Raw genomic sequence first — 22,918 nt, 5'->3', positions numbered from 1 at the left:
AAAAATAGTATCTGCAAAGCACAATAAAATAAGGTATGCCTGCACAGTTTTCTTAAAGGATATCTCAATAATATAATATCTCTGGACTCAATCAAAGAAGGGTGCACATGGTTAGGATATGACAGAAAAGTAACAAAAACAATTCTTTGTTCATTCAATTCTAAATACACCAATTTTTTTTTTTTTCATGCTTGTGGGAAGACTTACAGATGAGGGACTAGAGAAAAAAAAGAGTGTGGAAAAAACATCTTTGGCCTGCAACTAAAATTTCCTGGAGTAAGCACAGCACAGCACAAAGCAGTTTTTAGGGAAGAAGCTGGTTCAAACATAAAGCTAATGCCAGACTGGAAGACCTTAGGATTCACGGAACCTTGGGTAGAATACAAAGAAATATGGCATAGGGCTGCATTCCCTGTGTTTTTTAAATTATTTTTCCTAAAGCATGAGAAAGGAAAGAGACAAAAGTACCTTTTGGAGGGAAGTTGAAAGATCTGCAATAACCTTCTGCTTACCTTTATGTTGAAAATATCACCTGTCTGAGAAATTCTGTAGAGTTGTGGGTACCTGAGCAGGCTCTCCTGACTACAACACCGTTCAAAGATTCCGAGGGTAAAGGGTGGCAGTGACGTGAAAATCTACATAGGAAACAAGAACCTATTAAAAAGAGCTTTCAGTCTATATCTGAGTGAGTACTGTGCCAATGTCATTTTCCTGGCTTTGATAATGTATTGCAATTACTAAGGTATCATTGTGCCGGAAGCTGGCTGAGACGCCTGGTGGTTGTTGTGTCCAACTCTTTAGAAACCCCATGGACTGTAGCCTGCCAGGCTTCTCTGTCCATGGAATTCTCCAGGCAGTAGTACTGGAATGGGTTGTCTTTCCCTTCAGGGGATCTTCCCAACCCAGGGATCGAACCCAAGTCTCATACCTCCTGCATTAGCAGGCAGGTTCTTTACCTCTAGCACCACCCGGGAAGCCCTTATTATGGGACTAATTCATCCTTATTGTTAAAAGTATGACTTACGTAAGGAATTTCCCCAATATCTTGTGAAATAGGTCTTCCCCAACAGGCTAATGGGAATACAAACTGTTCCTAGCCCTGAGCAAGCTCCAGAAATCCAGCCCGTTGCTTTCCATTGGCTTCCCTGGTGGCTCAGACGGTAAAGACTCTGCCTGCAATGCGGGAGACCTGAGTTTCCCTTAGCTCTGAGTACACTTCTCTCATGCACATACGGATAAATCCTCAACCAGAGGCTCTAGGGAACAGCTGCCCACTTCCAGAAACACTGTGTCTCTGTATTTCTCTGTGTCTGCAACTCTTTCCCTCTCTCCATTTCTCAGTACAGTTTGCCCATCTCTGATCTTCTGTCTGGCAAATTCTAGCTTTCTTGGCCCACTGAACTCTACCCTCTGTGTATTCAGTTCAGTAAGACAGCTGGGCTCCCCTGTGGGCCCATCTTCCTTCACTTTGGCCTATAAACAGGCCTGCTCTTGTGATCACGCAATGAGCAGCCTGGCATCTAGTGCCTGAAAACTATTGTTTCATACATTTTTTCTGCTATTCTAGTTTTTTCTGTAGGAGGGTAATTCCTATAGCATTAGTCATGCATGAGCAGTAGCAGAAATAATATATAACCTCTAGAAGTATGAGCATGACAACTCATATAAATTTAGTTATCAAATAAGTAGACAGAGTCCATCTCTGGCATTGCCAGTAACTATTATTTGGAATGTCCTGGTCTTCATTTTTTTTCACCTATAAAATATACTTGTAATGGGATGAAAGTTAATAAGTCAATGGATATTCAATAGTGTGTCATCATATTTTATCCTCAGTTGTCCGTAATTATTTAAATTTTCCACTGGAGTTCCAGTTGGCAAGATTCCACTGGTCAATAGCTGTGGCTTATGTATTCATAGGGATTGTTCTCACCCAGAGGAGAGACTCTGCCACTCTCTATTCCTGTCTCTAATGAAACTTCAAAGAAAGTTTATCAGTTTTGTCCTGTGTGACCAAGAGCCTGGCAGAGACAACTCTACACAGGACCCAAGCTTCCCTGGTGTAGTGCTCTGACCATTGAGCACCCAATGACTTCTATTCAGTAACTTCAGTCTGTTCTGGAATTTCAGCTCCCAGAAGACAGACCTTTAGGAGTGAGTGCACAGAGCATGCAGAATATAATGTCACTGCAATAACACAGTGCACAAGAGAGGTCATGGGATACTTGCTTGGGAGCCTCATTTTTATGTTACGTTTCCTAACTTCTAACCCTTTGGTGGAATCATAATACAAGAAAAATAAAACAAAGCAAAAATTAAAAGGCCATGTGGGTAAAAAGCCACTTAGTCTTACTGTTTACTAAATATCTAGTTTTTTAATTCAAAATAATTCAAGTAATGGTATGTGACTATTTATTATTAGAAGATCCATTAAAATGGAAAACTGTATTTACTATAGGCTTGATATAAAAATTCAGCATTTAATACAAGCACAGCATGTTCTATTTCCATAAATACAAATTTTCTACCAAGAGGCTTAAGAGGACATGGAATTATACTATAAACACACATACATACACACAGACACAAAGAGAGATAAATCTAAATTACGTGTATTAAATGCAATGGGTTTAGGAAGAGTTCAGCAATTTTTACTTGACTTAAAAATATGAAAATGTTGTACAGGCAAAGTTAGAAAGATTCTGAAATATCAATATTATAAAAAATACATTGCATATAAATGTTGTGTGCATGCTTGCTAAGTCTCTAGTTGTGTCCAACTCTTTGCAACCCATGCACTGTGACCCACCAGGCTCCTCTGTCCATGGGGATTCTCCAGGCAAGAATACTGGAGTGGGTTGCTATGCCCTCCTCCAGGGGATCCTCCCGACCCAGGAATCAAACCCGTGTCTCTTACATCTCTTGCACTGGCAGGCTGAGTCTTTACTACTAGCACCACCTGGGAAATATCATGTAGTTACTACAAAATGATCTACCATGATTGAAACCATGTGTGGGGAGTTTGTGCTTCTGCAGATTGTGTGGCAGCAACAGAGGCCCTAAAGATGTATGTGAGCCATGGATGCAGATGAAGGACTTAGCTCTGCGTCCCAGGCACAAAGAGCGCAGCCCCACATGCCATCAGAGAGAGAGGGAGAGTGCTTACTTACCACGTTGTACAAGCTGATGCACCAACGTTCAAATATAATCTGCCCAGAAAATCCATTAACAATGGCGAACCAAAGCTGAAAGAGAAGGAAGCCAAGTGCACCGCTATGTCAGTGCTGACCTACATACACTCGTATAGTAAAGTCACTCTGGGAAACAGTTTGGTCGTCTCCTTTAAGACTAAACATACATTCACCATACAATTCAGCAAATGTACACTTGGACGCTCACCTTAAATAAGTGAAAACTTGTGTTTACACATAAACCTATGCACATGTCCACAGCAACTTTATTCATGATGGCTCCAAACTGGAACCAACCTAAATGTCCTTCGACAAGTGAACAGTAAACAAGCGATAGCCACCTGTGCCGTGGAGTACTACACAGCAATCAAGAAGGAAAATGACTGCCCATGCAGCAACTTGGATGGATCTGAAAGGAATTATATTGCGTGAAAAAAGTCCAGTCTCAAAAGTTACATGGTGTATGATTGCACTTTTAGAGAATTCTTGAAAGAACTCCCTTACAGGAAAAGAGAATAGATGAGCTACTGCCAGGGGTCAGGTGGGTGTGAATATAAAGGGTAGCATGAGGCAGATCCTGTGGTGATGAGGCATGTTTGTATCTTTTATTGGAACAGGCCTGTATCTTGATTACTCTGGTAGTTACATGAGTCTACACAGGGATAGAAGGTTACAGTGACACACATGCACACACACACACACAGACACACACGTGCATGTAAAGCTGATGAAATCTGAATAAGTTCTGAATGAGTTGTACCAATATCAGTTTCCTGGTTTCATATTATCCTGTGATTTTACATAAGGTGCTATCTTTGGGAGAAACTCAGTGAAGAGTTCACAAGAACTCTGGTAAATATTTTTTATAACTTCTTGTAAATCTATAATTATTTCAAAATAAAATGTTTAAAAATGTATTTCCACAGGCAAATTTAAAGCTTACACAGATATTTTTAAAGTTAGGTTGGTAGTTACAAGATTCACTCCCATATTTTGGCTATTGTAAATAACGTGCCCATGAACAGATGAGTAGATACAGAAGGTGTGGTATGTATATACAATGAGATATTACTCAGCTATAAAAAAGAAAGTAATTCAGTCATTTGCAACAACATGGATGGGCCTAGAAAGCATTATGCTAAGTGAAATGTCAGACAGAGAAAGACAAATACTCTATGTTATCACTTGTGCATGGAATCTAAAAGACAACAAACTAGTGATTATAACCAAAAGGAAGCAGATTCACAGGTATAGAGAACAAACTATTGGTTACCAGTGGGGAGAGGCAAGTCGGGAGGGGTGAGGGAGGGGTATGGGAATAAGAGACACGAACTACCCTGTGTAAAATAAGCGTGTACATTTGAAATGAACATAATATTGTAAATCAACCATTAAAATGAATTTTAATCCATTAAAAACTATTAAATAATCATTTTAAATTAAATAAGTAGCAAAGATATATTGTTCAGTACAAGGAAACATAGCCATTATTTTAAAATAACTTTAAATGGAATATAATCTGTAAAAATACTGAATCACTATGTTGTATACCTGAAACTGTAATATTGCAAATCAATGATACTTCAGTAATAAAAGAAAGATTCACCCCAAAACCCCATTACCCTTATACACTACACACTAGAGAAAACATGCTTTCTCAGAGGCAATAAAGGTATGACAAACTTTAAGATTCCATGAAAACTGCAGTTATGGAACTCTTCTTTGGTCCACTTTCAGTAAAAAAAGAGGCCCTGCTGCCAGGCGTTCTGCCAGTGCAGGGGACAGGAGCCGGGGTGGGCGGCGGGGCGGCTGCAGCGTGGGAGCCACAGCTCCACAGCCCCCAGCACGGAAGGAGAGCAGGTACAGGTTCTTTCCATGGTATTTTCTTGACAAGGAAGTAACACTCGTGAAGTTTTCTTGCCCCTGAAAACTTGCTTTAACTACCAGTGCTAAGTACAGCCAAGACAAAAGGAAAGAGCTGGTGTTTGGAAGAACAAGGCCCATCCCGGCCCCTAGTGGGATGTTAGGAAGACAACAACAGCCTTGGGACCAGATTTCCAGCGTCAGGAGGAAAACAGTTCAAAAGCCCAGAGATTTCTGATGCCTCTGATAACTAGAAGGATCTGGAGCTGGCAGAGACACACTTTGGTTCCAAATAGGACTTTCTTTTTTTTTTTAAACAACAGATTATGTCAGTAAGTCGTCGTGATGTTGGACATATTTTGCGTGCCGTTTTTTATTAAATTGATTTTATGTGAGCCACAACTTATATAACAGCATTATGTAACAGTACTTAGTGAGATAAATAAGGAAAACACTAAACTATCAAGCTCCACATTAGACAAGACCTCACACCTCAAGGAAAGAAAGCATTCCTTACCTCAATGATGTATAACACAACATTCTTATAGAAACAATACAGTATGCATTTGGTCACTCGAAAATAATTCCAAGCTCCATGAACCAACAGAAGCTTCTCCAAGTAGCTAAACTAGAAAACAGAAATAACAATCAATGAAGTTCAAAGGAACCTACCATTTAGTGACAAACCCCACAAAACGTCATTTTCCCAGGGTTTGCACCTCAGCAGTTCCCACTCCACAGGACAGAAGCAGAATGAAACCTACTCCCAGACAACCTGACAGGACTCTTCAGTATAAAGGAGTTTTTCAGATCTCTGTGAAATTAACTTTTCTTATTATTAGAATAAATAAATAAACATCACTTTTCTGCCCAGCAAATCCTGCTTATATTTTCACTTGTCACATACAAGGCTTAGAATTTGATCTGATCCACATCTAGGACCTTAATTGTGAGAAGGGACTCAGAATTACTTAATGAAATAAGATCCTGGAAGCAAGAACATCATTCAATGATTGTTCTGTCTGAGCAGGTGCATGTAACAAAGTCTTATAGGAATCAGTTCCCCCCATTTCCTATAGTAAATATATAAAGAGAAAAATTAAAGTTTAAAAGGAGGTAATGTGTGATTTCTGCAGCACCTCTCAGCTGTTTTCCCTCATCTGGATTTTCCTTTTCCGTAACACTTAACATCTTCAAACTAAGTGAGCAGGGCTCACAGTTCACCTGTTCACTGATGGATCCCAAATACCCAGGAACAGGCCTAGGGTGTGAGAGGCACTCAATAAACATTTTTTTTAGGATGAAAGAATATTCAGGAGCATTATTCCACAAAACAAGGCAATTCAGTAATTTAGTGACTATGAAAATTAAATACTGACTTTAGAGTGACATAAGTTTCTATATATGGGGGAAAAAAACCCAGCTTTTCAAAAAAGACTGCTCAAGAGTTTCAAACAGGATGGTCAGGATGGGGAGGGACATGACAAGTCATAAAATGCATAGCTACACTGAAACAAGTGAATTCAGGAGGGATGGCTTTTGTTTTCACCTAGAACGTGATATTACAAGTCATTATAGACAACATTCCTATTTTTGGCTTTCCAATGATTTATTTACAGGGAGAAAAAAGGACATTGTAAGTCAAAGTTGTATTTCTTGGGATGGTTTTAAAATATTAAGAAGTTTGGAGAGGAAGAAGGGAATAATTTACTCTTTTCTGAGAATAAAAAGATCTAGACTGTGAGCAAAGTGTTACACTGGTCCTCTCTGAGGAAGGGAGAGTCATGCATTGCAAGAAGTGAAAAGGAAAGACAACAGACCCTCGTCAGCAGTCCATCTAAGGGCGGGGGGATGGGACCAATATAGGAGAATGTCCGATATGGACAACATTCGAGGGAGTACGAAATGGCCCCCACCATGGCGGACAACCTCTCCCTCTCTCCAGTCAAAGTTACTCTCAAGGAAAAGTGAGACAGAAAAAAGCTGATGGGGCTCAAAGTGGTTTCCTTAACCTGAAATAGCATGTTAATAAAAAGGGGGGGCAGAGCATGAGTCAGACTAGTCTCTTGCATTAGTGCCTGGCTTCGTGAGGCGACTTAGGTGGGTGGAAGGGAGAAAAGAAAGCCCTGGGATCCTGCACTTTCTGTCTGATCATGATTGCAGCTGTGATTCTAAACCCCTGCAAGATATGGTATAAAAAGAGAAGTGGAAGAGGAACTAAAGCGCCTCTTCATGAAGGTGAAAGAGGAGAATGAAAAAGCTGGCTTAAAACTCAATGTTTAAAAAAACTAAGATCATGGCATCCAGTCCCATCACTTCATGGCAAGTAGAAGGGGAAAAAGTGGAAACGGTGACAAATTTTATTTTCTTGGGCTTCAAAATAACTGTGGATGGTTACTGCAGCCACAAAATTAAAAGATGCTTGCTCCTTGGAAGAAAGGCTATGACAAGCCTAGACAGTGTATACAAAAGCAGAGACATCATTTTGCCAACAAAGGCCCATATAGTCAAAGCTATGGTTTTTCCAGTAGTTATATACATATGTGAGAATCGGACCAAGGAGAAGGCTGAGCACCCAAGAAAGGATGCTTTCTAACTGTGGTGGTGGAGAAGACTCTTGAGAGTCCCTAGGACAGCAAGGAGATCAAACCAGTCAATCCTATAGGATATTAACCCTGGATATTCGTTGGAAGGACTGAGGCTGAAGCTTCAACACTTTGACCACCTGATGGGAAGAGCCAACTCATTGGAAAGACCCTGATACTTGGAAAGACTGAGGGCAAGAGGAGCAGGAGGCAACAGAGGACGAGATGGTTGAAGGGCATCACTGACCCAGTGGACATGAATTTGAGCAAACTCTGGGAGATAGTGAAGGACAGGGAAGCCTGGTGTGCTGCAGTCCAGGGAGTCACAAAGAGTCAGACATGACTTAGCAACTGAACAACAACTTAAAAAGAAAGGGTTTCCCAGGGGGTTCAGTGGTAAAGAATCTGCCTGTAGTTCAGGAGAAGCCGGAGACACGGATTTGATCCCTTGGTCAGGAAGATTCCTTGGAGGAGGAAATGGCAATCCACTACAATATTCTTGCCTGGGAAATCCCATGTATAGAGGACCCTGGAGGGTTACAGTTATGGGGTCGCAAAGAGTCAGACACAACTGAGCACATATACAAGGTAAAATACAGTGTTTAGAGATGTACAATTGGATAAATTGTAAAGACAAAGAGGAACTTTAAGATGCATAAAACTACGTGAAAGGAGCCAATGTGAAAAGACTACTGTGTGATTCTGACTATATGACTTTATGGAAAAGGCAAAACTACGGAAACAGTCAAAAGATCAGTAGTTTCCAAGAGTTATGGTGAAGGGTGGAGATGAAGAGGTGAGGGTTTTAGGGAAGTGAGGCTGCTCTGTGTGATACTATAATGGTGGATATGTGTCATTGTACATTTGTCCAGACCCACAGAATGTACAACACAAGGAGAAATCCTAGTGTAAACTATGGGCCTTGGGTGATAATGACCTGTCCTGTAGGTTCATCAGTTATAACACATGAACTGCTCTGGTAAAGGATGTTGCTAACAGGGAAGGCTGAGGGTGTGGGGGCTGGGGGTGTACAGGAATTACCTGTACTTCCTGTTCCATTTTGCTGTGATGCCAAAACTGCTCTAAATAAACAAAGTTGAATTTTTTTAAATGCCTGCCAAAAGGCAATAGTATCTCCTTAAGAAAAAGGGAGGGGCGGGGGTGGATAGGACTATTTTAAGTCTTTATCAAGAGATACCACAAAGCAAAGCACACACAGATTGGAGAGACTGGGGACCTGGAGGTTATACGAGCAGAACTACAGATTCTTAGTGGCAGCAGTTTTGAAAATTTCAAAGCTGGAAAGGGGAAACCTTTACTGCTGCAAGGGCTTCTCAGGTGGCATTAGTGGTAAAGAACCTGCCTGTCAATGCACGAGACGTAAGAGATGTGGGTTCGATCCCTGGGTTGGGAAGAGCCCCTGGAGAAGAGCAAGGTAACCCATTCTAGTACTCTTGCCTGGAGAACCCCATGGACAGAGGAGCCCGGCAGGCTACAGTCTAGATGGTCCCAAAGAGTCAGACACAACTGAGGTGACTTAGCATGCATGCATGCATTACTGCTGCAAAATGCATCAGCACAAAACTAAGGAGATAGGGTAGAACCTCTGTATTCTTTACAAGCTATTCTATTACAACAAAGGATGTTGCCCAGAAGTTTAAATTACACATAATGGCCCATCTCCAGGAACCCTGCCTCCCAGGGGAAGCTAAAATACCTATTGGTTCAGCTCACAGCCCACCTGTGAATGGCTGCAGGGAGGAAGAAGTTAACACATCCCCCTCCAGAGGCTGACCAGAACCAGGACTTTATCCCCTCCCCTTTTAGTATAAAACAAGCCTGAATTCTGACTCAGGCAAGATGGTTCTCTGGGACACCAGCCCAGCATGTTCTCAGTCTGCTGACTTTCCCAGTAAAGCCACTACTTCTTGCCCTAACAACTCCTCTCTCCATTTATCAGCCTGTGAGCAGTATAGCCTTCAAACAAGGTGCTGACAGTTTCCAACTGAAAGCAGCTTAGAGATCAGGCTAAACCTTGGGGGTGGACCCGAGGTCTTCAACACTCCCCATGTCCAGTTGGCCACCCTCACCACTGACCTGAGCAATGGCATAATCAGAGTTGTTGGTGGCCAGCATGCCTTCATTCCCACTGATGCCCACACCCACATGGGCCGTCTGGATCATCCCCACGTCGTTGGCACCATCCCCGATGGCCAGGGTGATGGCCTTCACCTGCTTCTTCACCACATCCACTATCTCAGCCTTCTGGAGGGGAGATAACCTGAAAGAAAAAAAAAAAAAGAAACAAGCATGTTTTCTTGTTTTATTTTGGTTCATCTTATTCATCCTGTTCTAAAAGGCTTTACAAAGGAGTCAGCAATAATCCACATACAGTCACATTTAAATGGCAGTTACCGGTAAATTTTCCAATTCATTAATTAATTTCTTTACAGATACAAGGAAGTCCCTACCCATCACTCATTTATTCAGTCAGCAAGTTAGACACACACTTCTATCAGAAGCAATAAGGGCACACAGGGTTTCATATTCCAATAAGCAAATGACCTCACTTATTCTCTTCCCTCAAAACAACTCCTAATAACTAATTTAAATTTAACCTTTTCAAACGTCAGGTGAGATTATTATAAACTGAGCAGATAGAAGGTTTCTTTGCATGTTTCTAGTATGTTTCATAACATGCTCCAAAATGAGCATGTTTAAAGTAGAAACACAGTTGAAAAAAAAAAAAACCTTCACTTCATAATGAAGAGAATATACTCAGTTAACATCACTACATTGTGGGTATAATATGAACATTTTCTGAAGTAGAGGTGGTCAGAAACCATTTGTAAGTCTAGTTCTTATCAAGTGACACTGGTTCTTTTACTGGAATACTTGCACTGATAATCGCTTCACCATTTAGTCTGATGATCACTTTCATGTTTAGACTATGATATTTGTAGAGGGGAAAAAACTAATCACTTTAATTAATCTCAAGTTTGACTCTTCATGTGTGTGCATGCTAAGTCACTTCAGTTGTGTCCAACTCTTCGTAACCCTGTGGAGTGTAGCCCACCAGGCTCTTCTGTCCTTGTAATTCTCTAGGAAAGAATACTGGAGTGGGTTGCCGTGTCCTCCTCCAGGGGATCTTCCCAACTCAGGGATTGAACCCGCATCTCTTACATCTCCTGCATTAGCAGGTGAGTTCTTCACCACTAGCATCACCTAAGAGAGCCCCTGACTCTTCATATCTTAATTCAAATTTTAATTCCATCCTCTTGGCAGTCAAGTTCTCCACATATCCTCAAGTCCTTCACTCACTCCTTAATGCAGTTCTGTACCCTTTACCAAAGCTCCAAGTATGTTCTGACCAGTTAAGAAGAGAACTGGGTGATCACTATTCTGATTTTGGATCTTCTCACTCATATATGAAAATATAGCCTAAAATAACATTAGTCTTGTAATAACCATCTGTTAACTGAGCAATAGTCAATTACTCAATAACCACTCACAAATTCATTTTCCTCTAGGTCTCAGTGGTTTCAAATTTGCTCCTCCCTGTAAATGACCAGGGCCTTTGTTGTACCTGGACTTCCCTGTGGCTCAGACAGTAAAATGTGTATGCCTGCAATGTGGGAATCCAGGTTCGATCCCTGGGTTGGGAAGATCCCCTGGAGAAGGAAATGGCAACCCACTCCAATACCCTTGCCTGGAAAATCCCATGGACGGAGAAGCCTGGTAGGCAACAGTCCATGGTGTCACAAAGAGTCGGACATGACTGAACGACTTCGCTTTCCTTTCCTTTCCTTTTGTTGTACCTAAAAGATTTCTTTCATTTGGCCAATACATCAATAAATAACGTACCAAAATAATGTACCACTAAAAAATTATAAACTGCTTTTGAGTAAATCTTAAACCTGATAATTAGAATTAAATTCAGACCTTGCATTTCAGTTTGAGTGTATATTTTCCCAGTAAGGTAGTTTGTCTCTGAAAAAAACTTATATTTCGATGTCTATATTTTCTTTCCATAAAAAACTACGAAATATAGCAGGAAAAAAACCAACAGTGAATATATTCTTACCTACAACATAATACTGTTCTGCATGAGAGGGCCAAATTAAGGAAGCACTTCTTAACTTCAACATGGAGGGCATATTTCAATGTTTTACCATCTATGATTAGGGCCAGGTCATTTTCTTTACCTAACAGTGCTCCAAGATCTTGGCAGTTCTGATTAATCACCTGTTGTGTTGCCTTAAACAAAGAGGGGAAAATTATCTTTTACCATTTTTAATATAATTAAAAAGACCTTTTGAGTCAAGATAGTAGATTAAGGCATATGTCTGCCTCCTTGTTCCCTTTGAAAATCTCACAGAAACTAAATTTAAAAGTAGATAAATAACATGAAAGTATGCTTGAGATCATTAGTCATCAGGTAAATGCCAATCAAAACCACAATGAGATACTACTTCATACCCACTAGCATGACTAGAATTAAAAAGTCAGATAATAATGTGTTGATGAGGATGTGAAGAAATCACAGTTCTCATAGACTGAAGGTCAGAATGTAAAATGGTGCAGCAACTTGGGAAAATAGTCCAGGAATTCCTCCAAAAACTAAGCACAGAGTTAGTGAATGATCCAGCAATTCCACTTATCAGTGTATATACATTCAAGTGAAATGAAAACATGTCTGCACAAAAATTTGTACATGAATGTATAAGCAGCAGTATTATTCATAACTGCCTAGAAGTGGAAACAAGCTGATGAATGGATAAATACAATGCAATATTCCTTAGCTATTAAAAAAAGATATGAAGTACTATTGCCTGGTACAACATGGATGAACCTTGAAAGCATTATGGTAAGTTAAGGAAGCCAGTCACAAAAGACTGCCTGTTAAATGATTTGATTAACATAAAAGCCCAAAATAAGTAATTCATTGAAACAGAAAGTAGAGGAGTGTTGTTTAGGGGTGGAGCAAGGAGGGTCAGGGAGATGACAGTTAAAGGTACAGAGTTTCTTTTACAGATGATGAAAAGTTTCTAAAATGATTCTGCCATTGATTGCATGTATCTGTAAATACAGGAAAATCCCTTGAATTAAGCTGGTTAATTTTATGCCATGTGAATTACATCTCAATAAAGCTATTCTTGAAAAGGTGTGTAAGTAAGAGAATTTTTAGTTGGAAAACATGGAAAAGTGCTAATAGCAAAGAGGAAGTTCAGAGAAATTTTGGGAAAATTTTAAAAGATGGGAACAGAATAATGGGGTGAACTTCCATAAAATTGGGTATCAAGGTTCTAAGAGAGAAGGAAATATGCCCAGAGCATTCTCCATCGCAAAAGCCTAGCCTCCGAGGTTAAAAACTTTACCAGAGCCTTATCCCACCTGGAGGGAAAGTCATTTACCCAACTCCAGCCCCATGTGGTCTCCTTGTCTCACCTATGGGGAGAAAGAAAGCACTAAGAAACACTTAAGACAAAGGGGTACAGTTTCTCTTGAAGACTGAGATTTAACCTAAGATTATAGAGCTTCCCTGGTGGCTCAGATGGTAAAGTGTCTGCCTACAAGGCAGGAGACCAGGGTTCAATCCCTGGATCGGGACGATCTCCTGGAGAAGGCAATGGCAACCCACTCCAGTATTCTTGCCTGGGAAATCCCATGGACAGAGGAACCCGGTAGGCTATAGTCCATGGGGTCGCAAAGAGTTGGACACGACCTCACTTCACTTCACTATAGAACACTTCCCTGCCCACATACCTTAACACCACCCCCCCCCCCATTGGGCTGTAAAAACACTGTGGAAAACACTGTAACAGAAATGAAAAATATCTTTTATGGACTCAACAGTAGACTGGACACAGGTGAGGAAAGAATGAATGAACTTGAAGAAATGTCAATAGAAACTTCCTAAACTGAAGCTCAAAGAGGAAAAGAAGAGAAAACAGAACAGAATATTCAAGAACTGTGGGGCCATTCTAAAGATCTAACATACAAACACTTGCAATACCAAAAGGAAAAGAAACAGAGGACAGAAGGAAAAGTTTGAGTGCTAATAACTGAGAATACTCCAAAATTAATTACAGACACAAAACATAGACCCAGGAAGTTCAGAAGACACCAAGCAAGATAAATGCCAAAAATCTACACCCAAGCATATCATAATAAAACTGCATAAAACCAAAGGCTAAGAGGAAATCTTAAGAATTCAGAGTGGAGGGAACACCTTACCGGTAGAGGAGTAAAGATAAATAACAGACTTCTCGGCAAAAAGCTTGCAGCCAAAAAGAAAGTAAAGTAAAACATTTGAAGTATTGAAAGAACAAGAAATCCCAACCTCAAATTCTATATCCAAGGAAATTATCTTTCGAAGTGAAAGAGAAATAAAGACCTTCTCAAACAAAAACTGAGAAAACTCCTCACCAGCAGATCTGCTTTGTAAGAAATATTTGTAAAGGTTTTTCACAGAGAAGAATAATGATCTATGTCGGAAACTCAGATCTACATTTTTTAAAAAAGGAAGTGTGTCAGAAAAGGAATAAATGAAATATATTTAAAATTATTTTAAAATGAGTCTAAGAAAATTATACAGTAAAAAATACTTTATAAAACTAGCCTTTTAAGGGCAAGGATGTTCAATATTGGATTCCAAATTCCTTTCATTCTTGCAATGTAAATGCATTGATCTTTTCAAACTTTTCATAAAGACTGTTATATAGACAAAATTTTTTCTCTTTTTTCCATTGTAAAAATGAAGGATCTGAGTCCTGGATTTGGTATGACACTGGGGTGGGTGGGTGGGGGGGTGGTGATTAAAGGACTAGACTCACACAGAGAGAGGAATAATGGGAGCCAGGGGTGACAAGGAATAGAAAACCAGTAAAAATTTCAGTCTTGGGAAAAGAATCTTGGGACAAACCTAGACTTTCCAATGGACTTGAGTGAGAGTTAAAGGCAACCTTATGTAGGTTTTAAGGAGTTGAGTAACCTTCAAGTAACAAGTTGGTTACATTCATATTAAATATATATTTAAAAATTACTTACCTCTAATGAATTTGCATTCAATTGGATACGCGGCATTTGACCTGATAACAGTTTACAGGAATAAGCTACAAAGAAAGAAATAAAGAAGTCATATATCTGAAGGCTCAGTGCCTTACATGAGCTCATTTAAAAAAAAAATCTATTTATATTCTTCCTTTATCATACTTTCTGCCTTATGACTATTTCAAAGCCCAGTGGCTCAGCACAAAAACTCAGCAAGAAGCAGCAGATGGATAAATTTCTGATAATTTTGAAAATTAAATTTTTTTACATCAATAACTGATGATTCTTATGGGACAAATTTTCTAAAATGATTTAAATCTTCATACAAATCAGTTTCATGAGAGTTGGAATTTAAATATAAATTTATACAATATCATTTTAATGTTTTCTTTGAAATTTCCTGAAACTTGTGTAGGTTTCAAAAACAAAAGTAACTCCCTGATTTGCATATAATTCAAAATGCCTATATGTATGTTTTCTACTGTAGTCAGTACAATTACAAGGAGAAAATAATTTTTCAAGGCTCTTCATTAATTTTTGGTTTATCTGACACTTCCTATGTGACACTTCCCATGTAACACTTCCTGTGTTCTTTTCCACAGAATATGATTATCATTAAATTCCTATTTTGAAACTTGTAGGTATTCACTTTGTCTTGTTATATTTTGCAAAACTAGAGATACTAAGATTTTCAAAGAATTCTAGTGACTTCCTGACATGTGTTACTGTAATTTCCACTTACATTTTGTCACAAGTTACTGGGGAAGTTAACTGCCTGAATGCTGGCAGCTCCTGTCCTAGCAGTCAGGTTAGAAAGTTAATATTTGTGCAGGTGCTCAGAGACACAAACCAGACATAGACGGGAAAGCCAGCTTCCCACCAAGGATCCCGGTGCTGCCCCCATGAGGAGCCCTCTTCCCTGAAGCCACTGCTGCCCCCACTGGCTGAATCCTAACAAAGGCTAAAAAGTTTCCATGTATTATGACCAAAATGCAAATCAAATCAGCATGCAAGTTCTGAGTGCTTACTGGTACCCAGCTTTATGCTGGCTGCTAAGGAAGATTTACAACAGAATATGTGATAAGCCTCTTAAAACCCAAGGAAGCAAAGCTAACACAAAAGAAAACAAACCACACATACATTCCAATGAATGTAACCAAATGTAATAGTACATTTGCTGCTGAAGTCAAGAGGCCGCGGATTCATGTGGAATCATGTTATCAGAAAACTTTCAGAAGCTAATAGAACTAGAAGCTGGTCTAGGAAATATGTTAAAAATGTGTGACAGTAGTTTTTATTTCTTGCTGTTGACAAAAAACAATCCTAACATATTTGTTCCTGAACGTAAGCCTCCTGCTAAATTCTTAGCCAAATTTTGTTTGAAACCAGTGTCAAGACTATATGTAGCCTTTTAACTGTACCATGTTAGCCAACTTTAGCTCCTGGAGAGATGATGGTAGTTAAAACTGCCACAGTATTCATAAAGGCAGGAGCTAACATCTATGAAGCCCTCACTCTATCTAATACACCAGCTTAGAAAAACCTTCACAGACTCCCTTCCACATAATCATCCCAACCAGCAGAGGTGTATTGCGACCGTTTTAATAATGAGAAAACTGAGGGTTAGAAAAGCCCACAAAGGCATGGGCTCATAAATATAGAGACAGAAGATTCAGGTTCAAACCTTGGTCTTTATAACTCTGAAGCCTGACTTTTCAACCATTATGCTTGCTATGCATTTCTCTTCAATGATGTTGGCTCTCAGAACCAGCTCTCAATCTTTTTTCTCTTTGAATTATTCCTCAGCTGTTCAAACTCATGAAAGGAACACGAAAGCTCTCTAACTAAAGCCTATTGCTTTTCTGGGGGGAAAAGCAAGAGCTCAGAAAGCCTCTAAGAAAACAAATTATATCAGCATACACCAGGCAAAGTTGACTGACTCTATCTTTCAACTGGTCTCCTCTGCATAAGTAGCCTCGAAGGGGAGCAGTAAAGTCCAATCTGAGAAGGAAATGGCAATCTACTCCAGGATTCTTGCCTGGAGAATCCTGTGGACAGAGGAGCCTGGTGGGCTGCTGTCCATAGGGTCGCACAGAGTTGGACACGACTGAAGCTACTTAGCATGCATGCAAACATTGGAGAAGGAAATGGCAACCCACTCCAGTGTTCTTGCCTGGAGAATCCCAGGGACAGAGGAGCCTGGTGGGCTGCTGTCTATGGGGTCGCACAGAGTTGGACACGACTGAAGTGACTTAGCAGCAGCAGCAGCAAAGTCCAACCTAGGACCCAGAACTTAAGGTCGGAGGATAGCAACCTGCACTCAGTCAACAGACATATATTGTTTTGCCCTTACAAGATGTTACACATTAAGCAACGGTTATAAATCAGGATATTTCATATCAAAGCACAGAATTGCGATTATCTTCTAAGAGCTAAAAACCTGTGCCAACAGTGGGTACTCATTTCCAGAAGGCATGGCTGCTCTGGCTGCCCCTCCAGGGGGGCCAGTGCTCCCCCATGGACTCCCCCTCCAACGTGTGTGTTGCCTTTTCCCTACACATGTATGATTGTCCTCTGCCCACTACATGTGTGTTCTGCCCTTCACTCTAGTTCTGCCGGTTCTTCCCTGTGTTTTCAATCCCTGCTCTAAGAAACTGGAGAGAGTTTCCCTTCTTTTTTCAAAAGCACCATGGTTACTAAACAGTCATTTGAAAATATGTACAATTCAATAAAGCAGTTATTGAATCAATCCAGTTATTGAACGCAACTGGATTGAACGCAATCCAGTTATTCTGAGTAAGGGGTCCTTCATGTGAATTGTAGATTTCTGGTAACAAAAATAAGTCTCTTTCGATAAGTATAAAAACTCTGCTCTTAACAGTAACTGCTGGGTCTCATCTAGGTTGAGTTTCAGTCCTGAGCCAAAGAGACTATTGAAGTCTCAGGTAAAGCCAATGGTTTCAGGTAGCGGACCTGGCAAAGATGTAATTGAGGAAGGTGGTAAGAAAGCAATTGTCCCTTTTTATGGTGCGGGGCCAGCTGAGCCTCTTCACAAGATATGCACTAAGTTACTGTGGTCATTGACTGCATGGTTCTCAAGGAACATGGCAAGGCACATTAAAGCAGAAATGTGAAAGAGCTGGAAAAAGGAGAGCATGTGGATGGTACGTTTCCAAATGTTTGCCAGATGGATAAGTGACTGCATGGTGGTCGGACCTGCTTTGTGAGTCTTTCATAATTACATTAATATCTGACATTCCCAGAGGACTTGCTAAGTGTTTTGCAACAACTTCACGGGAGTTACCTCAGGGCATTTTCACAACTCTATCAAGTAAAAACTATCATCCCCAATTTGCAGGCAGGAAACTGATGTTTAGAGATGAAATAGCTCCTTCAAAAACAATCAACACTTCATCAATTCTGTTCTCTTCCGGCTACCACCCCAGGTCTCTGCTCCCTTCACAGCAAAATTTTTTGAAACAGTCATCTACTCTTACTGCACCCATATCAATGAGGGCTGACAGATTAACCCACCAAATGTGCCCCAAATTTATACTGGCCCTTGAAAAATGCTGGAGGTAGGGTGTTAACCCACATACAGTCAGAAATCCACATGTATCTTTATAATTGACCCTCCATATCTGTGATTCTTGGGCTACAAGGAGTCCCTTAGACAGCAAGGAGACCAAACCAGTCAATCCTAAAGGATCAACCCTGAATATTCATTGGAAGGACTGATGCTGAAGATGAAGCTGCAATATTTTGGCCACGTGGTGCAAAGAGGCAACTCGTCAGAAAAGACCCTAATGCTGGGAAAGATTGAGGGCAGGAGGAGAAGGGGACAAAAGAGGGTGAGGTGGTTGAATAGCATCACTGACTCAATCACCAATAGTCAGGTATGGATGTGAGAGTTGGACTATGAGGAAAGCTGAGCACCGAAGAATTGATGGTTTTGAACTGTGGTGTTGGAGAAGACTCTTGAGAGTCCCTTGGACTGCAAGGAGATTCAGTCAGTCCATCCTAAAGGAGATCAGTCCTGAATATTCATTGTAAAGTCTGATACTGAAGCTAAACTCCAATACTTTGGCCACCTGATATGAAGAACTGACTCATTGGAAAAGACTATGATGCTAGGAAAGATTGAAGGCAGGAGGAGAAGGGGAAGAGAGAGGATGGATGAGATGGTTGGATGACATCACTGACTCGATGGACATGAGTTTGAGCAAGCTGCAGGAGTTGGTGATGGACAGGGAAGCCTGGCGTGCTGCAGTCCATGGGGTTGCAAAGAGTCAGACACAACTGAGCAACTTAACAACAACAATCTGTGGTTCTGCGTGGTGCAATACTATCATATGTGCCATTGGGGGGAAAAAAATCCGAGTACAGGTAGTCCTATCAAGTCCAAATCATGTGATTAAAGGATCCAATGGAGTCCCTCCCCAATATTTCCCATTACAGCCCAGTACAAATGACTGCCATCTCTTGTATAGACTTATACAAAAGTGTCCTAAATGATCTCCTGCCTTCCATTTACTCCAGTTTCCACACAACAGCAAGAAGATATTTTTAAAACACAAATCAAATCATATCACTCTCCTGCTCAAAACCCTACACATTTCTTCCTGTGGCCTGACAAGCTCTCACCTCTGCTTTGCTCCCCATACTCCACCCATGTTGGCCTTTCCATTGTTGCTCAGATAAGACACCAGAGCCATGTGCTCACCATACGTTTGCCTGGGACTTTCCCAGTGATTGCTCCTTCTTCCAATCTGGGCCTCTGCCTCAAATGTCACCTCCCTAATGTGTTTTCTGTCTCATTACCCCTCTATCCATGACTATTCCATGCTTTGTTTTCAGTCTTAACACTTACTGCAATAACATTACAACAGTTGCTGATTTGCTTGTTAATTTTTTGTCTTGTAGATGTAAGTTCCTTGAGGACAGAGACTCTACTACTCAATTTTTCATTCCCAGATCCTGGAATTTTCTGGCACATAGCAAGGGTTCAATATTTGTTAAATGAATGAATATAGAGTTGACAAATTAGCAGAAACATAGTTTAAAGGGTGTCCAATGAATACAGGGTCATTTCATAATATGTGTTAGTCTAACCAGAGCTGGATACCATGATGATCATGAAAAAAATTATAATTTCAATCCCTTCTTATGATCAACATTTACATATTCATGGCTAAAAGTTGATTTTTAAATTCCTTTTCCTTTTTTAAATATTTATTTATTTGGATGCAGTGGATCTTAGTTGTGACATACAAACTCTTTAGTTATGGCAGGTGGGATCTAATTCCCTGACCACAGATTGAACCCAAGCCCCCTGCATTGGGAGTGCAGAGTCTTGACCACTGGACCACCAGGGAAGTTGCTCAACTCCTTTTCCACACATCTGAACCCTAAATACCATCAAACAGTGAAATAATAATAATAATCATAATAAAAACTATAAAGTCAAACAAGTGACATCAGAGCTTAGAAAAAAAGAAACACTAACCCAATATTCTGATAATGATTACCATGTTTATGAATAAACATACAATTCAAACACAGATATTTGGATTCATTCAGGTTTTTCTGTAAGATTTTATGGAAAAACCAAGACCAACTTTTGGCCAAGCCAATATATACTTCATTAGAGAAAAAATATCATAACTTCAAGTATCAAAGGAAAAGAACAAGAAATTACATATGACTCATGGGCATTCTGCATTCTATTGTTTCAAGACGGTGAAGGAAAGATAAGAGTTTGCTTTGTTTGTTTGAATTCTGTGACATGTGATGGCAAGATTTCACTGCACTATACTTTCCTGAAGAAATAAAAAACTAGTAACTATTAACAACCATACATTCTTAACTGTATATTTAGGATACATATACAACCAGGCTTTTAAAAAACATTCTTTGTGTCTGTTACCTATGTTAATTGCAGTTTCTTGTTTATCTCCTGTCAAGACCCATATTTTTATGTTCGCTTTCAATAGACTTGTTATCGTTTCTGGAACACGTGCTTGAAGGCGATCCTCAATAGCCGTGGCTCCAAGTAGTAGGAACTTCTAGATGTTTTTGGGAAGAGATAGTCATTATTGCTAATTAAAGATAAAAATATATCGTTTCTTGGCCTTTTGGCTAAGATCAAGTGTAAAGATAAAAATATTTTATGATGGAATAAATAGAGCAAATTTTGATAAAAAAACATGTCGTCTAATAATTTATTATGCAAAGTCCCATATGTGCATACACTCATACATTTTGTTCTAGTTTCTACCACTGATCTGTTTGTCCCTATTTCACTATAGGGCTTCCCTCATGGCTCAGGGGTAAAGAACCCACATCCCAATGCAGGAGACACAGGTTCGATCCCTGGGTTGGGAATTTCCATTGGAGGAGGAAATGGCAATCTACTCCAGTATTCTTGCCTGGAAAATCCCATGGACAGAGGAACCTGGTGGGCTACAGTCCATGGGGTCACAAGAGTTGGACATGACTTAGCAACTAAACCACCACCACCATATAATGTATAAACCCTTCCACATGTATAGGCCCTTACTTTTGTCTGTAAGGAAAATTTAATAATTTTCTCCATAAATCTCTTATCACCAGATGGTTTATAGTTTCTCTTCCTATTGTGAAGTATTGGTCTACCACTGGAGAGAAGTGGTTACAGTGTTATTTGAAAGTAGACTTTTCAAACTCTTTGACAATCACTAAAAACATTTTTAAAGGAAGTATGATTGATATACTAAAAAAGAGAGCAAGAAAGCAGATTATATATAATCCTCAATTAGAACCAAAGAAAGCAGAAAAAAAAGTGGAAAAAAATAAAAAGAAAAAAGTTGGAACAAATAAAAATAGTTACAAATATAGTATATATTAAACTAACCCTCACTATAAACATGGCCTAAATGTTTATAGTGGTCTAAATACACCAATTAAATGAGGGTTAGGTTAGGTTAGGGGCTTCTCAGGTGGCTCAGTGGTAAAGAATCCACCTGCCAATGCAGGAGACGTGGGTTCAATCCCTAGGTTGGGAAGATCCCCTGGAAGAGGGTATAGCAACTCACTCCAGTATTCTTGCATTCCAAGGACAGAGGAGTCTGGTGGGCTACAGTCGATGGGGTCATAAAGAGTCGGACAGGACTGAGCAACTGAGCACACACACACACACACACACACACAAATACATACAACAGGATACTACATATATAATACACAGAAAAGAACAAAGGGAAGAGACTGGAACTCAGCCATTAGCCCAACATTTCAGATGATTGTTATATGTTAATCTAGCTTATTTTTCTATAATAAACATGTATTTCTTTTCAAGTGGGAAAAGCCATACAGAGGATAACAAGATTGAAGCGACTAGGATACGATTCAAAACAGGGAGAAATATTTTGAATAGTTTAAAAGACATTTTATGAATTCTCAATACAATAAGACAGATGTATACTTCAGAAAAAAATTTACCTGAGCTTTTAACATGACACCAAGATATGACTACATTGATAAGCTCATTTTCTTCAATTGTGCTGGCATGGACAACACATATGGGGTACATTACCTGTTCAATTCTATCATAACAGTCTTCCAGACTTTGTATTCTGTCTTGTACCACTGTGCTGGCTTTCTTATACATGACCAGCCACCGCTCATACTCTATTTCAGTTAAGTCTATGTAGGCAACACAGAGAGTTCTCAGACCTGCAAGAGAGAGATCACCTGGTGAGGCTTCCAGTGATTGGATAGAAGTAGAGAACTTGAAAACAAAATCCAAAAGTGTTTCAGAGCCCATGGAACAATACAGGCCTTCGTGTGGCCCTTCCTGACCCACCTGGTCTCCTTACTCATCTTCCCTCCTCCCCTCCTCCTTGCTCACTGTAGTACCCTCGCTGGTCCTCATATTCCCCAACATTTGGACCTGCACATCCTATACCCAGAATGCTTTCTCCTGAGGGCCTGTCATTCTCTCTCCCTCCCCGCAGTCTCTACCTAACTCACCCTACACAGAGAGCACCTCGTCGCTCTGTCCCTTTACCCTGTTTATTTTCTATCCACAGCACTCCTCGCCCCATGACATCATCTATCACTGGCATATTCTCGCAGGACATTAGCTGTCTATGTTTTGTTCACTTCTGCCCTGGAAGCTGAAAACACTGCAGGGCACTATATAGATGCTCAATAACTATTTGTCGAATGAAGGAAAGAATAAGAGGC

At 40.1% G+C, this 22,918-nt stretch overlaps 1 protein-coding gene across 1 annotated transcript in view; it reads right to left on the bottom strand.

The window, feature by feature from the left end:
* The window catches only part of LOC122686664 (phospholipid-transporting ATPase IB-like), a 69,460-nt gene that overhangs the window by 13,853 nt on the left and 32,689 nt on the right, over positions 1–22,918 (bottom strand). The window contains exons 20-27 of the mRNA XM_043891866.1: positions 22,266–22,405; positions 20,619–20,757; positions 14,690–14,754; positions 11,724–11,896; positions 9,737–9,920; positions 5,572–5,682; positions 3,171–3,245; positions 513–635 (exon numbers count right to left, since the gene is read on the bottom strand). Coding sequence (XP_043747801.1) covers positions 513–635; positions 3,171–3,245; positions 5,572–5,682; positions 9,737–9,920; positions 11,724–11,896; positions 14,690–14,754; positions 20,619–20,757; positions 22,266–22,405 — 1,010 coding nt within the window. The remainder of the gene's footprint in view (positions 1–512; positions 636–3,170; positions 3,246–5,571; positions 5,683–9,736; positions 9,921–11,723; positions 11,897–14,689; positions 14,755–20,618; positions 20,758–22,265; positions 22,406–22,918) is intronic.

Source organism: Cervus elaphus, chromosome 30, assembly GCF_910594005.1.
Source record: "Cervus elaphus chromosome 30, mCerEla1.1, whole genome shotgun sequence".
Classification (NCBI taxonomy): Eukaryota; Metazoa; Chordata; class Mammalia; order Artiodactyla; family Cervidae; genus Cervus; species Cervus elaphus.
Note: the sequence above shows the minus strand (reverse complement) of the source record. Positions and strands in the feature narration are given on the sequence as shown.